This window comes from Rattus rattus, chromosome 8, assembly GCF_011064425.1.
Source record: "Rattus rattus isolate New Zealand chromosome 8, Rrattus_CSIRO_v1, whole genome shotgun sequence".
Lineage (NCBI taxonomy): Eukaryota > Metazoa > Chordata > Mammalia > Rodentia > Muridae > Rattus > Rattus rattus.
The window spans coordinates 98,833,151-98,848,803 of record NC_046161.1 but is presented as its reverse complement, the minus strand read 5'-3'; the positions used below and the strand labels follow the sequence as shown (position 1 = coordinate 98,848,803).

At 54.1% G+C, this 15,653-nt stretch overlaps 1 protein-coding gene across 7 annotated transcripts in view; it reads right to left on the bottom strand.

Moving 5' to 3' along the window:
- Window positions 1-2,907: 2,907 nt before the first annotated feature.
- Window positions 2,908-15,653, bottom strand: part of Cacna2d2 (calcium voltage-gated channel auxiliary subunit alpha2delta 2) — a 130,901-nt gene continuing 118,155 nt past the window's right edge. The window contains exons 18-39 of one of the 7 annotated variants that reach the window (XM_032910526.1): window positions 15,442-15,516; window positions 15,278-15,349; window positions 15,131-15,202; window positions 14,962-15,023; window positions 14,305-14,381; window positions 13,098-13,118; window positions 10,249-10,309; window positions 8,233-8,330; window positions 7,963-8,053; window positions 7,780-7,842; window positions 7,546-7,649; window positions 7,247-7,345; window positions 7,070-7,158; window positions 6,829-6,879; window positions 6,518-6,589; window positions 6,265-6,417; window positions 5,890-5,942; window positions 5,746-5,801; window positions 5,465-5,591; window positions 5,235-5,344; window positions 5,048-5,136; window positions 2,908-4,963 (exon numbers count right to left, since the gene is read on the bottom strand). In XM_032910526.1, the coding sequence (XP_032766417.1) occupies window positions 4,820-4,963; window positions 5,048-5,136; window positions 5,235-5,344; window positions 5,465-5,591; window positions 5,746-5,801; window positions 5,890-5,942; window positions 6,265-6,417; window positions 6,518-6,589; window positions 6,829-6,879; window positions 7,070-7,158; window positions 7,247-7,345; window positions 7,546-7,649; window positions 7,780-7,842; window positions 7,963-8,053; window positions 8,233-8,330; window positions 10,249-10,309; window positions 13,098-13,118; window positions 14,305-14,381; window positions 14,962-15,023; window positions 15,131-15,202; window positions 15,278-15,349; window positions 15,442-15,516 (1,839 nt within the window). In that variant the 3' untranslated portion in view covers window positions 2,908-4,819. The remainder of the gene's footprint in view (window positions 4,964-5,047; window positions 5,137-5,234; window positions 5,345-5,464; window positions 5,592-5,745; window positions 5,802-5,889; window positions 5,943-6,264; window positions 6,418-6,517; window positions 6,590-6,828; window positions 6,880-7,069; window positions 7,159-7,246; window positions 7,346-7,545; window positions 7,650-7,779; window positions 7,843-7,962; window positions 8,054-8,232; window positions 8,331-10,248; window positions 10,310-13,097; window positions 13,119-14,304; window positions 14,382-14,961; window positions 15,024-15,130; window positions 15,203-15,277; window positions 15,350-15,441; window positions 15,517-15,653) is intronic. The other 6 variants (XM_032910527.1, XM_032910528.1, XM_032910529.1 and 3 more) reach the window with 6 other exon arrangements.

The following is a 15,653-nucleotide window of genomic DNA, read 5'->3' as shown; positions in this document are numbered from 1 at the left end:
AAAAGATTATTTATAAGTCTCTCTGTAAGTGCCAGGTTGGCCTAGGCTCAATTTTACACTTACAGTGGTTATCAGCAAGGTGTTTGAGAGTTATTTAAAAGCTATTTTATTTACGTGTATGTGTGTCTCTGTATGTATATGGCATTAAGTGTGCAGGCCACAGAGGGAACACAGGATGTTGAATGTTGGGAGCTGGATTTCTGAGCCACCAGATGTGGGTGCTGGGGGTACAGGTTCTCTATAAGAGCAGCAAGCACTATTAACCATAGAGCCATCTCTCCAACCCTGAGATTTTTGTTGTTGTATCTAGATTTTTAAATGTGCATATTTTAAAAATGTGATTAATTATACGACAAGGGACTTTATTATAAAATCCCTTTAAGCTATTGCTCAGTACGCCTGCCTGTGTGTTCAAAACTACCTTTCGCCTTTTATTTTTGTCTGGGGTTAGGGTTCCTACTGTATGTCATATACTTGCAGGTTTGCAAGTTTGACTTAGCAAATCAAAATATAGAGTCACTGGGCAGTGGTGGTTCAAGCCTCTAAGGTTGATCTCTGTGAGTTGGAGGCCAGCCTGGTCTGCAGAGTTCTGCAGAGGACAGTAAAGACTACACAACAAAACCCCTATCTTAGAAAACAAACCAAAAGCAAAACCAAAAAGCAAAACTGGAAACAAAATAGAGTCAAATACTCAGTCAAATTTGATTTTTGAATAAGCAGTTTTCAGGATAAGGACAACCCAAGCAATATTACACACATACACACACACACACACACACACACACACACACACTCGTGCACACACATAACAAAACAAAACAAAAACCTAACTCAGTTGTCCCTAAAGAGGCAAGAATAAATTTATTGAGAGTAAAGTGACAGCACAGATTCTAACGATAGACTGTCACTCCTGATAGTGGGCCACAGGGGTGATAGTAACCATGGACCAAAAACCCTATTGTTAAAAATTTATCAGAGTCTGGGGCTGGAGAGATGGCTCAGCGGTTAAGAGCCCTGTCTGCTCTTTCAGAGGACACGGGTTCAATGCCCAGCATTCACATCGTGGCTCACAACTTCAGTTCCAGTGAATCTGACACCCTCACACAGAAATACATGCAGGCAAAACACCAATGCACATAAAATAAAAAAAGAAATAAGTCATTAAAAAATGTACTAGATTCCGGGTGGTGGTGGTGCATGCTTATAATCCCAGCCCTTGGATGGCTGAGGCAGGAGAATTGAGGCCATTGGTAGTGATACAGTGAGTTCCGAGCCAGGCTGGGCTACATGAGACACCAAACCATGTGTGTTGTTCCAAGACACCGTCTCGTGTGTGTGTGTGTGTGTGTGTGTGTGTGTGTGTGTGTGTGTGTGTGTGTGTGTGTATGGTAGCTGGAGATGAACATTGGATGTTGTCCTCCATCACTCTCTAACTTGCAGGATCCCACTGCACAGCCATGGGTGGCCTGGAACTCACTATGTAGACTGGACGGTTCCCAGACCCACAGACCTACCTGCTTTGTCTTCCTCCGTGCTGGAATGAAAGGGACATCACCTGCCTCCACCTTATATTTTGAGAAGGGAGCCTCCTTGCTGAGCCTGGAGTTCATCGGCCTAGCTAGGCTATTGGTTTGATGAACTCTGGGGTTCTGCCTGTCCCCGCTTCTCATGCCTCCAACCCCTAGTGCAGAGGTTACGCACCACTGCGCCTGGCTTTTTACATGTGTGCCAAGAAAATGAACTGAGGTCTTCGTGTTTGCAGAGCAAGTCCTTGACTGACGGAGATATCCTATATGGCCTGACATTTCAGACTTTGGCTGAACTTACTTTTATCTTTCAATTTTGAAGAAGCTCATGTAGCCCAGGCTGCCTACTGTACACTCCAGGACGGCTGTGAACTCCTGATCCTCCTGCCTCCAGATCCCTCATGCAGGCACCATTACACCCAGCTTTCATTGATGTTCTTAACCCTTCTCACCTAGTGAGATAGAAGGCGTTTCTCCTCCCTGGTTGCTCGTCTGTGCTATGGGAATATACTGGTAGCCATACTTAAGATCATGGTGAGGATGTAGCTAGGTAACTTCAGGAACACAGAGTGAATGACTCTCCTGCCCCAAGAGACTGAGCGTCCAATTCAGGATTGTCTAGGTCAGTTTTCTCCCCATGAAGAGAATGCAGGGGTCAGGCCGGTGAGATGCCCAGTGGGTACAGGCATTTGTTGTCAAGTCTGACAACTGGAAGAGGATAGTGGGAGGAGAGAATGCCTGCAGGCTGTCAGTTCTCTGACCCCTGTGTGCTGTGCCACTTCCGGGCAACCAGGTCAGCCTGGCTGGTGTAGGGAGACATAGTCTCTCTTCAGCACAGCTTGATGTATGCAGGGAGACCTACACACACACACACACACACACACACACACACACACACACACACTCACATACTCACATATGTCTGTCAAAAGACTTGCAGGAACTGTATCCTGGCCTCTGACCTCCCTGAATCATGGTGTAGTCCACACTTACTGGCTGGCGGCCTGATCCTGGCACCCCTCAGGTGTCCGAGCACAGCATCAGTTCTGTTGCTCCAGGGGAAGGGTCTGGTTGTCTGGTCCTGGTCCGCTCTCAGGGATGGATCTCAGCCTGACTGGACATCTCCCATCGGTTTCTGTCTTTTGGAGTCCTGACCTTGCCTTGAGGCTATGGGTGGTGGGGTTTTTGTCCCTCCCCTAGTTTCTTTCTTAGAGTCTTGTGACTTGATATGAAACAAAGTGTGTCAAGGGTAGGAGTCTCTGAGGAACAGGAGTGCGCGGCTTTCCCTCCCAGCAGAGCAGGGTAGTGCTCTGAGGTAAGGCCACCTGTGGTCATAACCACCCAGTCCTCAACCAAGGCCCACACAGTGGATGGAAACTGGTTTGAAGTGAAAATATGAACATTATTTAATAACTGATCTTCTGTAATAAACCATTTGAAAATATTTTACAAGGAATCACACACACAATATTTTACAAAGTTTCTCGACTTTTTTTTGTCGCTGTTGTTTTCCCAACTTGTCTGTACAAAATAGAATAACAACCAAAACGAAACAAAAAAAAAAAAACAAAACAAAAAAAGGGGCAAAGGAAATGGCCCCCAAGTCCCCCAGCCCACGGTGAGGGGACAGCTAGGTCAGGTGTGTGATGAGAGGATTGAACCCAGCTGGGGGGGTGGACAACTACCTGATGGGAATTGTTTTGTCTGGTTCCGTTTGTTTTTTTAAACTTAAAATATATATTATTTTTCTGTATACGTTTGTTTCTTTTTTTGTTTATATTCTCCGTTGAGCACCTGACTACACTACAGTTACACACACGCCCCCACAGGACACAGCTGACATCCAGGCTGGGCACACATCATGGACACCCACCCTGTCACCAGCATTGGGCATGGACCATACACACACTGAGAAAGCAACAAGCAACATGACATTAATTAACGGAGCCATTAATTAATGTACCACCCTCCCCCCCTCCTCCCAGTCCATCTGAGCCTCATGGCTACACCCCCCCACCCTGCCCTCAGTCCCCGCCTGGCCCCCAGGTTACGATGCCTTTGGGAGAAATGACAGAATGAATGGTGTGAGGAGATGTGTCCCAGGCCCAGCCTCTGTGTGTGCAGTATGGTTGACTACACATGTGCTTGGTGCAAGTGTGTGTTCAGCAAGGGAGGGGCAATATGGCCTCCTAGGGGCAAGGACTGTGTGTGTGTGTGTGTGTGTGTGTGTGTGTGTGTGTGTGTGTGTGAAGAGGGAATTAGGCCTGAGTATGTAAGAACCAGATTGGGGATGGGATGGCCCAGCCAGGAGAGACCAAGTCACCCCTGCTAAGGCAAAGTACAATGTCTGGCGGGGTTCTTCTGCCAAAGGGGTTCAGGCAGTGACGTGTGGTCCTACTAGGGGCCTGACACTAGTGAGCAATGGTTACAATGAGCACCTGGCAGGGTGAGGGGCACTTGGGGACACTGGTGGCTAGGGGCGAAACAGAGGCCTTCCCCTAGCATTTGGCACGGTCTGACATTCAGTTCTAGAGATGGGAGGGCCTGCCAGGCTGCATCTCAGAGTGGAGGCAGAGGTGAGCGGAGATGGAACACACAGGTCAACCCCTTCACTGACCTCTCGCCCTGTGTAAGGCTTTGTGGGTCCCCCATGGTGTGTGTCTGTTTGTGTGTTCCCTCTCGGGCATGTCTAGTGAGAGTCCAGTTTCTGCTCTCTGAGGTCCAGGTGTCTATGGGGTGTGCCTAAGCTGATGTCATCGTGAGACTGTCCTGACACCTGCAAGGCCGAGGTGTGGGTTTGTGGTGTAGCCTGGAACGGCCCGAAGCCTATGGGGAAGGGGTGCCCCCAGAATCTGTCTCACCACTACCATCTCTCCTAGTTTTTTCCCCAGAGAAGGGAAGTTTGGGCCTGGGTGGGGCCAAAGGGCCAGTTAGAGGCGCCCAGCAGTGGCAGGGTTGCCTACATAGAGAAAATCTCCAGGCAGGTGGGTTGGTGGAGGCCTGGTTTGGCATCGGTACTAGTGGCCTCCTGTTCCAACCCACAGGGATGAGTCCAGGAACTGTGGGCACTTGGACAGTTCAAGGGTGAGATAAATCTTGAGTGCCAAACACCATGGCACCTTACTTTGGGGCTCCCCTGCCCCAAGGCACAGACTCCGGGGAAGGGGCCCAGGTCCTTCAAAGAGACTGGCCAAGGATCTAGATTGGGGAATGTGGAATGGGAGGGTGAGCGAAAAGGCTAGGAGGCCAAGGCGGGGTGGGGGTGGGGGCTATGATGTGTGTGTGTGGGTAGCTCAGAGGCGGCGAGAGGCAGCGAAGGAATGGATTTGAGGCTGCGGCCGAGGTGGCAGGCCTAGGAGGAGCAACAGCTGCAGGGAAACCAAGACGCCCAGCGACGGAGGGAAGGAGGCTCCGCGGCCACAGTCTGAGGTATCTTCCTGCAGAGAAGGAAGACGAGGAAGCGGTCGGTACCCAGCCGGTAAAGGCTCGCAGCTGTCAGCAGAGCCGCTCCCCCGACTCACCGTCGCATTGTAGTCAAAACAGATGTGCGGGCCTCTTCGGTATCGCGGTCTCTGCACCAGCTCACACTGCTCCGGGCCGTCCGCTGGGCATGGGTGGGGAGTCAAGGAGAGGGCAGCAGAGATGTTGGGGGAGAGGATGCGCGGGGCAGGAGGGGAGCGGGCCGCAGGGAGGGCTGGGGCAGGATACAGTGTGTCTCCTTTTGTAGCAGCCGGCCGACCTCGCACTGGCTGCAGAGCGGCTTCTCCGCCACCACGAACAGAAGGTTGGTGTTGGTCAGTCTCTGCGCGTGGAACAGCCTGGAGGAGGGATCGGGAGCGGAGCCTTGGAGGTTCGCCCCACCCCGGAGTCATCGCCCCGCCCACACCCGCTGCAGACCACGCCCCTCTAACGTGCCTTGCTCCTCGCCCTGCAAGTACCTGCTGCAGTTTCCGCAGTCGATGATGGCGTTATAGGACGCGTTCACCGAGCCGAAGTAGTACTGGGTTTGTTTCATGACGCAGCTGCTCTCGCGCGTCTCGGGGCTGCCCTCGGCTTCTGCCGGGTCTGCGGGGCCCAGACGCCTCAGCCCCGCCCACAGACAATGACACGTCGTCCGCCTCATCTTGGTGCAGCCTTAAGCCCCACCCTCCCTGTGGTGCGAGCGTCTGTTTCCACCCTGGACTCAGATTTGGGGCTGAGCCTCCCAAGCCCTACTTACCTGCCTGGAACCAGCTGTGATAGATGAGACCATAAAGTAGCTGCTGGAATAAGGACCTGTAGAGCACGGGGCAACCAGTACGGGCGGTCAGCACGTGGCCAGTGCCTTACAGGCCTCCTTAACCAACCTCTCCTCAGGACTCACCAGGCGGCAGCAGAGGTCCACCAGGCCAAGTTAAGGAAATCTGCAATGGTGGGCTGCAGTGGAGAGAGGAGTGCGGTCGCCTCTGGTTCTAGGTCAACCCTGGCCCTCCTCGAAAATATTAGAGGGGTGTGTGTGTGTGTGTGTGTGTGTGTGTGTGTGTGTGTGTGTGTAGTGTCTCAAACTCTAATCTAAATTTATTTCAAGTATGTGAATACACTGTAGCTGTCTTCAGACACACCAGAAGAGGGCATCAGATCTCATTACAGATGGTTGTGAGCCACCATGTGGTTGTTGGGAATTGAACTCAGGACCTCGTGCTCTTAACCGCTGAGCCTTTTTCCTCCTTTCCCCCCAAACTCTAATCTGGTAGCTTACCACAAAGACACCCCGGGGTGCAGCACCCAGGTTGCCAGGAGGCTGAGGGGCACAGGCTGCCTGATAGTCATAGGACTCCTTTCTGGTGTAGAAGGAGTTATTGTACAGGGCCAGCATCAGGTTGGCATCCACCTCACTGAAGAATCTGCCAACCTGGGGATGCAGGGAGAGAGCCATAGTCATGGTGCTGACCGTGGCATGCTCTAGAAGACTGTGACCCACTCTGTCCCTCCATTTTCTTCCTGACCCTTACCTGGTCCCACTGGTGGTTCTGGTTTGACAGCACCAGGAATCCCCCGTCATCAATGAGGACACAGAGTAGGTCCTAAGAGGTAGGGAAGGGGGATCAAAATGGTGAGGGGGCCTACCCCAGACTATTTCAGGCCCTGGCAGTCCAATGGTTCAGAGCAAGGGGCACCACTGCTCTAGATCTGGCAAGACTGAAGTCAGGGTAAGGGGTGTCAAGATCGAAAGACTAAGGGGCAGGCTAGGAGTCACAGTTGAGACCAAGGAGTCTGGGGATGAGGGACGCTGGGGTCCAGGTCAGAATCAGAGCACACGCACCTCGTTGTTAACCTCGCAGTCCATCTCACAGTGGCTGCTGGGGCCGCACTGCTGGGCAGAGAATGGGGACTGTAAGGCGCCCACCGGTTTTCCTCATGTCTGTTACCCCTTCATACGCCAGTTCCCCCAGGACACTGGCAGCACCCCCTGCCTTCCCACAGGCACTGGAGCCAGTCTGAGGGGCAGGCTTCTTCCTTGGAGACTCCAGAGAGGGCTTACTCCCCTTTCCCTGCCCAAATACCTTCTGAGGTTGGTCCTGATGGGTACGGTTGCTGGCAAGCACCTTGAACTTTTCAGCCCAAGCCTCTAGGTCCAGTTTGACACCCACCACTGTGGGAGAGAGCAATGGCTGGCTGTGCCACCTGCCTGGTCAGTGTCCTCACTATTGCCCCAGTCCCGCCTCAGTCTTAGCATTCACCTGCTGGCCTCAGTGTGCGGCGACCCAGACTGAGCTCTACAGCTGTGCTGACGAGGACGCCTACTGTGTCATTCTCCAGCTCCAGTGGCCTTAACAGGGCTGGGATGAATGGGCGGAGCAGTCAGGAGTGAAGGCTGACCGTACCGACCACTCCAAAACAGGGTCCTACCAAACCAGGACTGGACCCAGCTTAAGTCTATAGCACCCCATATGGTGTTTGGCATAGCCTTTCTCTTCACATGTCCCTGGTCTCAGTTAAGGCCTCCCACCTGCTGCTGGGCTTACGGACAGACACTCACAGTCCTGGTGCGGGGGCTTGAAGATATAACCACGGTTATCCAGGCTGCGGCGGTAGAAGCTGGCATTGAAGGGTTCAGGGTTTTCTGTCCAGTCTTCAGCTGCCCTAGAGCACCCAAGACAGGCAGAGCTCAGTGGTGTGCAATGGTCTTGGCAGTGCTGAGGCTTCTGGGTAGTGAAGTAATAGCAAAGTCCCAGACAGGGAGAGTTATTGCTGCACGGGGCTGGCCACTTACTTGTTCGGGAAGACACGTGTGATGCCACCGTCAGTGGCAGCAAATACAGCTAGCAGGCTGTACCTGGGGGCGACAGGGAGATGGGGTCATGGGCCTGTCTTCTACTGTGCAAGGCCAGGGCCTCTGGGCCAACCCCAGCCTCCTGCTACACAATAGTCATAGCTTGGGTGGCTGCGTGCGTACGTGTTGAGATCTTGGTCCCTCCAGACGCGTTCCACTAACTGCTGCGTAATGCCCGTGTCCAAAATCAAGTTATGCAGAAGGAAGTTATTGCCTGGAATAAGACAGGATGGAAAGGTGTCTTACTGCAGCTCCGTGGCGTCCCTTCCTCTAGTCTCCAGGGCTCTGGTGAAAGCCTTCTCTATGCTCTGGCCCAGGCCCTGCCTGCTTGTCCCCAGACCCCTCACATCTCTATGCCCTGACGCCAGTCCCGATGCCCTGACATATACTCACACTGCTTGGAGTCCGGAGTCACTTTCTCCATGAGCTCAATGAAGTTTTTCAGGAACTCGGTGTTGTTGTCTGAGGCATTCAAATCCTTGCAATACTCTCTGGGGGTGGGGAGGGGCAAGAAGAGTGGGCTTGGGGATCTGCACGGGGCACAAGGATCCAGGCTTCCGGATCCGGTTGCCTGGACGTTGGCTGAGAAGTCCCAGTTGTGGGGAGGGGCATGAATGTCCTCATAGGCTGTGGTCACCATGAGCCTGAAGGCTGCTGGGGCTTAGTTGGGGTAGGCAGAGTGGGTAGAAGGAAGGACTGCTTCTTCTATCGGATGACTTTTCTCTTTCCTGGTCTTGGCCCTGACAAACCTGCTATCTTTTGTGAATAGTTGGACCCAGATGGCACACCCAGGTGGCCCCGGGAAATGCAAATGCCAGTGGCTGGCTCATCCACCTGTATGCCCTACAATGTTCCCATGGGCATGAGGTGGGGTTGAGTATCAGCATTTGCTGTTGTCAGTGTCTAGGACCTCATCTTGCCTCTTCCTAGCCTTGTGCCTTTGAGCAATGCATTCTGGTCTCCTGGGGCTCACTTTTTTCATCATGACACAGTTGGGGTATCAGCAGAAGTGAGTGGGTTCTTCAGGGTGGGCAGACCTCACCAGGCTCAGACACTGGGTCCAGAAAGCATGGGTATGGCAGAACCTCGAGTGGGTTCTTGGAGAACAATGACTCTCTTTGATGGATGGAGCCATCTCTCTCCCTCAATTCCTTAGTCACTACCCTGCCACCAGGGATCTCCCCAGTAGCCTAGATGACAGCAACTCTGTGGACAGTTTAAAAAACGAGCAACTCTCTCAGGCTGTGGGAAGACCCATAGTTTAGTGTGGGCACCTGGGACTGGATCCGTAGCCACACTGATCCACTGGCCCCGAGTATCTTGGTAAACTGTACTGTCTGGGTGGACATGCCCAGTGACAGCCACACAACTGTGCATAAGATATACCACACACGTGAAATATACGTTCACATCTGTCGGGCACTTCGTTCACTCATACACACTTATTCAGTGCTCCTGAAGCAGTTATAAAAATGACCTATCTTCCCTCGGCTCCTTCAGGATTATGTCTCCCAGACCATTTCTGATCACTAACGCATACGGAGGACCACCCCACATTTACACTTGGCCTCTTGCACATGTACACTACACAATGACTCACAGGTACAAACATCTACAGAGAGTCAGAGCTTTGTGGGTGCATGCACGCAACGTGCCTACGCACAGAGGTTAGGAGTGCCCAGAGCCCCGTGTGGTGCCGGAGTGTGCTCTCATTCCAAACCCAGGTCACAAGAGAGGGCGTCAGCACCAGGGGCCATGGCCTCCTCAGGTGTGTGGAGTTCAAAGCGGACCGTGTGCACGCACTAGGGTGCATGTGTTCACACCGGGTGTGCACTCCTGGGATGGCTCCGGGTCCTGATCCCTCCCTGGCCAGAGAAGCTCCTCGACTCCTTGCCCTCCTTCCCATTTCTCCCCCATGCTCGGTGAGCCACCACACCTAAGATGAGCAGCACTGGCAATGGCCACAGGGGCTCTGGCTGGCTCGGCCCTCAGACCCACACAAACACTGACTGACACAGGACAACAACAGGGAGCAGGTCAGGTATGGGCAGGACACCACAGACCAGAGCAGCAGCTGCCCAGCGAGGGTGTGCCGGGGGACAGCCAGCCCAAGGTGGAAAGGGCTCCTCCTTCCTGGCTGCCTGGGAGGGCACAGAAGGTAGCGGAGAATCCAAAGCCCACCTGCCCCAGGCCTGGTGGGGGAGAGTCGGTGGGCTACTGGCTACTGCTGCCTGGTGCGGCTACATGGCCTGGGTATGTACACAGCCGTACATACCGGGCTATGTATCAGGGTTGGGAGCAACACTGCACAGGACACAGACACACAGAGCTCCAGGCAGCAGTGCAGGAGGTAGGGCCAGGACGGTCAGGGCAGGGGAGGACGCCTCAGCAAGGCCACACACAAGCTACCTGGGAGCAATGAAAACATGTCCTTCAGACTCAAAGCTGCTGGGGAGCAGGAACTCAAAATCTGCAACAGAAATGGGGGGGTTATCCGGCGGGGGCTGGGGAGGCGGGAGGCCAGGGGGCTCAGAGCTGATGGGGCTGGAGGGACAGGTGGGGACAAGGCAGCTTGAGGGAGGGGGAGACACTGGCAAAGAGGGAACCCGCCACGTCCGCGTTCAGGTTTGAGCCAGAGAGAAGGGAGGGGCGAGGAGGGTGTAGGGCCTGTGGAGACTACAGCATCGCAGGAGAAGGGCAGTTATAGCCAATATGTTGCCCGGGCCTGGTCCTCTGTCGGCAGTGAGTCCCTTGGCGTGGCTGTATATGCTTCCATACTGCTGTATAGCACATATACACGGACACACACACACACATATATATATACACACACTGCTATATATATGCATGGTCTGGGGGAGGCGCCGGTCTTGTTCTTATCACATCCATAATGGAAAAACCGCATGCTGATCTTCCTTTGCCTCCAAAGAGACTTCGAGGAAGGGAATTGGCTTTTGGCTGCAGAGTTTTATCTCTCTTTGCCGCAGCTGTTAGCATTTTGGTAGGTCGTGCTTTTGTTCTGTGTCAGGCATCAACATGGCCAAACCGAAAGGGTTTCTCACGGGCACAGACAGTCCAACCAGAGACAGGGTTGAGCAGCTGCTGGTGGTGGTGGTACTGCAGTGCATCGTGGAGGTCTGGGGGTGGAACAGGATGCTGGGTGTCGGGAACCCACAGGGGGACAGGGACTGTTCTGTAGTGTGAGGAGATAAGGTCTGCTGCTGGACTCTGAGCCCTTGCTTTCCTGGCTGGGAGGAGCAGGGCACCTAAGGAAGGTCTAGTTTCCTCCCTTCCAGGGAGTAGACAGGAGGATGCTGGGAGTGTCTGGGTGGATGGTCTAACAGCTGGGCCTGTGCCTCGGGCTTATGAGCTGTGCACGTGTGCGGAATGGATACATAAGTGTGTGTACGTGTTTGTCTTTATATGGGCTTGTGCTCACAGACCTGAAAATGTGGCCCCAGGGCTCCACTACAGCCCCTCTTTCTGCCCGTCTGGACCGGATTACCCTGCTGTGTGCATGTTCTAATTCTTTTGAGACAAGGTCTGCCGTCCATGTTGGCCTGGGACTCCTTTATACGGCCGAGGATGACTTTGAACTTCGGATTCTCTTGTGTATACCTTAAGAGTGCTGGGCTATGGGCATTCGCCATCACACTTGGTTTATGTGAGGCTGGGGACCGAACCTGGGACTTTGTAAATGCCAGGCAGTGACAAGTACTGTTGTGACCGAGCTGTGTCCCCAGCTCTTATGTGCATCTGTGAGGGCCCTTGGCTTCTGTAATCCCAGCGGCCCACCTCCCTTTGTTTCTAAAAAGATAGCCTTGGTTACCTTGACTAGCCTCCAATTCTCGCCTGAACTTCTTGAATGCTGGGAGTTTAGGCCTGTGCCACACTCACTTTCTCTACTCCATCCTCACCAACATCCCAAACTCTCATTTACCACAGAGCTTTCATCATCCCAAAAGAGGGATTTTTCACTGTTCCCAAGTACTCCCATGATGCACTGCAAAGTTCTGAACATGGGAAACTAGGGCTGCTTTGAAAGGCTGGGCAGTCACTGGTTGGACTGTTCCTTTCTGATAGGACTGTGAGGCAGGGTTTGGACACAAGCCAAAGGGGAAGGAGTAGGGTGGGAAGAGGGGGAGGAGGAGAAAGAAAAGAGAGGGAGGAGGGAGGAGGAGGGAGACTATACTATGTTTGTTATGATACCAGGGCCTTGAAGCTCTAGAGTCAGAGGGTGGGATGTGGGAGACGGTAAAAAAGACAACTCAAGCCAGTGGGATTGGGGTATGCGCCCGACCCTGACCCTGGCCAGCAGGGAGAGCTTATTCCCTTTGTTGGACTAGGCTAGACAGGGCCCTGGGTTTCTTGAGCAATCCTCTGCTTCCAGGTTTGGGGACAGCCTCATGTGGTTCTCCTACCTCACAGGGTCAAATGTTCCCTGGAAAGGCAGCCTTCTGCATGCCGAAGGCTGACCTCATCATGTGCCACCCCCTCTAACTCCCACTGTGCTGGGAACTGATTCAGGGGACCCTTTTCTTTGTCACTAGGCTGTTTTCCTCTAGATTGCTTGGTTGACTCTTGGGATCCAAAAGATCCCACCCCATGCCTGGAGAAGAATATAGTTCCTGCGTCTGCCTTTATTTTCCCAAGTGAAGTAGCCTTCCCATACCGATGGGCTCTCCCTAAGGGCAGAGATAGCCCAAGGGTCCTTAGCAAGGTCTCAGGAGCAGCAGTACACTCTTTACCCCCGATGGCGGGACAACCTTGTCCTGTGGCCAGGCTGCCTGCCCTCTGAGACCCCCACTAAGGCTTCTGAGCCTTGCCACCTCTCTTCTAGTAGGGCTGTGAGCTCTGGGGCCACTCCAGAACCCAGAGACCTGAGAGAACTTCCTTCCCTGCTGGGTGGGTGGTGATAAAGCATGCAGCTCTGCTCTCACTGTTGAGTTGTCTTGGAGGACCAGAGAAGTTGGGGAGGCAGGGGGCTTCCCATGGGGTCCCACAAGGACTAGGGGATGGGAGGAAGGGGTCTGGGCCCCCAGGACACACTGGAGAACTCATTGCAGACAGCCCCAGAAGTGGTCTACTGGCTCTAAGAGGGGTGTCAGGATCAGAGGAAAGGCACAAACTGAGGATGCTGGGAGGGAGCCCCAGAGGGCAGGGGTGTGGCTGGTCCTGGGCAGGAAGGGGGGGCAAGCAGGGGTGTGAGGGTGGGTGGGGTGGGGAGAGGAGGGAGCACTGGTTCTGAATATACTTGCCCTTCAGTTTGCTGATTGGCACTGGGACAGTCCACCAAGAGAGAAAGCGAGGAAAACAAAAACACAAACACAAAAACAAACGAAAAGGGGGAGGGGAAGGGGAGGGGCACAAACAATATTTTATTCAATGGCTGTTTGAATGAAAATATTGTGTCTCATCATCATACCGAAAGGAAACTTCTTGCAAAAAAACGACATGAGAGAGAAAGAGAGAGCAAGAAACTCAAAGGAGATGAGCCCCAGTCGGCCAGGCAGGTGGGGGGCGCCCGGTGGGGCCGGAGCCCCAGCCTCCCTCCCAGTGACCTCTGGCATTGGGCAGGCAGGGCCAGGTCTGAGATCCAGGCCTTTCCACAGAGGCTCGTGGTGAGCAGGCATGCATGGGGAGCCACAGGCAGAGGGGTGGGAGAGCTGGAGGACAGAGGGGGAGGGAGGCAGAAAAGGGAGGGAGGGGGGGAGGGGGAGGGGAAGGGGAGAGAGAGAGAGAGAGAGGGGCAGGCCAAGGGGAGGAAGGAGAAGGGTATAAAACAGGAACCAGGGAGCAAAGAGGGAGGTAGGAGAGAGGGAAGGAGACAGACAAAAGGAAGACGAGAGGGAAGGCAGGGGTTTCTAGGTTAGGAAGAAGGGATGGAGGGACTTAGCAGATTAGCAGAAAGGCGAGGGGGTTAGGGTGAAAAGAAGGAGAAAGGAGGAAGAGGAAGAGAAAAGTGAGAGGAAGAGACGGAGGGAGAATGTGACCTGAAGGAAGAGGAAGGAGAGGGGGAGGAGGAGAGGGAGGGGGAAGAGGGAGAGGAGGAACAGAGGACAAGAGACCTTGGGACAGAGGTGGTACCACAGAGGGAGGTCTAAGGCAAGGGGACTAGAAGAGAAGGGAGAGGAGGGGGTGTCTTCCAGGAATGTAACCCCCAGGAGTGTTCAGGGCAGGCAGGCTAAGGAGGGAAGACACAGGATAGGAAAAACCAAAAACAATCCTCAACGGAAACCATGAGAGAATGGTCTAGAACCAAATCTGAGAAAAGGCAAGCATGCAGATTTCCACAGACTTTCGAAGGCTGGTTTCCCCAGCCTGTGGGCACGCCTGAGGCTGGGCAGACTGGGCAGGAGGGGCTGCCTTGCCCACAAGCTCGGCTGGCTATGCTGCCTGGGGCCGGCCAAGGGTGCAGGGGCAGAGGCAGGGGTGCAGGACGCAGGCAGGGGCCAGGCCACTTACACTTGACCTGCAGGATCTGGTCGCTGAGGTTGGCTTGGAGGTAGTAGGTGCTGTAGGCTGGGAGCACCAGCCCCAGGCTGGGGAGGAGGGGAAGGGAGAGCACAGGTCACTGATGAGAAGAGGTTCACCACACTCACCCTTCTTTTCTTAGGGCTTTGGAGCCAAAGAGGCCCAGGGTGTGGCAGCCGCAACTCCCCTGTATAACTTAGTCCCAAAATGACTCCCCACCGTACTGTCCACCTCAGCACCCACCTGCCCCACCATCTCCTGGCTCACAGGAAGCTTTTGAGGGGCAGAACATGAATCCTATGAGAGCCAGGAAACAGTGTGGGCTGGTCCTAAGGTGTGACAATGCTCTTGGCATTCCAGAATGGACCGAGGAGCAGTTGTATAGGACACAGTGAAGACAGCCTGGCACTGAGGCCGCAATGCTGATACCCAGGAGACCCTCCAGGTGGGGGGGGAGTTAGGTGCATTGTCCTGTCCTCAGTCCTGTTCTCCCAGGACCTGCTGCTTGTCGCACAGGGGCCAGAGGAGGCCCTGGAGAACCAAACATCTCAGGGTAAATAAATAGTAAGGGGGGGGGGCGCAAGAGGAGAGAAGCAGCTAGGTTCAGACTTCGGGGTCACTTTCTCCCTTCGCTGTCTGCCCACTCACCTGTAGTTGGTACTCCTTATAGGCACCCAGGTGTAGTTCCGAATCACTTCATCTATGTACCTCTGGGAGAGGAGGCTCCATCAGGTTCTTGGGTGAGCAGGCAGGGGTGGGTGGGTAGGGATTGGGTGCCCATTCCGATGCCCTTGCTCCCTGCCCCGTGCCTTCATACCTCATCCAGGGATTTGACCAAGGTTCTGATCTGCTTGTGGCCTTTGTCGCCGTCAATCATACTACGACGGATCTGCAAGGGCCAAAGGTGTGAACCCCCCTGCTCCGGTGCCAGCCATTCTCTCACTCCTCCCCGCCTTCCGCTCACCTCCTCCTTGTTCTCATCTTCCAGCTCTGCATCCAGGAAGTCCAAGGTCACAGGCTCCCGGAAGTTGGTAGTCTACCGGAAGCCAGATAGAACATCAGGAGTCCTGGTCTCAGAGGGGTTCCCAGGCCCCCCGGGGCGGGGCGGGGTTACCTCACTTGGCTCACCTGGGGCTTGAGATTGGGATGTAGCAACACGTAGCCATTCAGGTCGATGGCGAACACGTAGCCATTGGCGCCAAGCTGTGGGGTACAGTTTGGGGGCTCAGAGGGCTGTGCAGGGATTTCTTAGACTCTGAAGTGTCCTCTCTTCTGTTTCCCACACTGCTTGCCTTTGGCCACAGGCCTCCTCCTGCCATAGGGCCCCTAAGTCTGCCTCT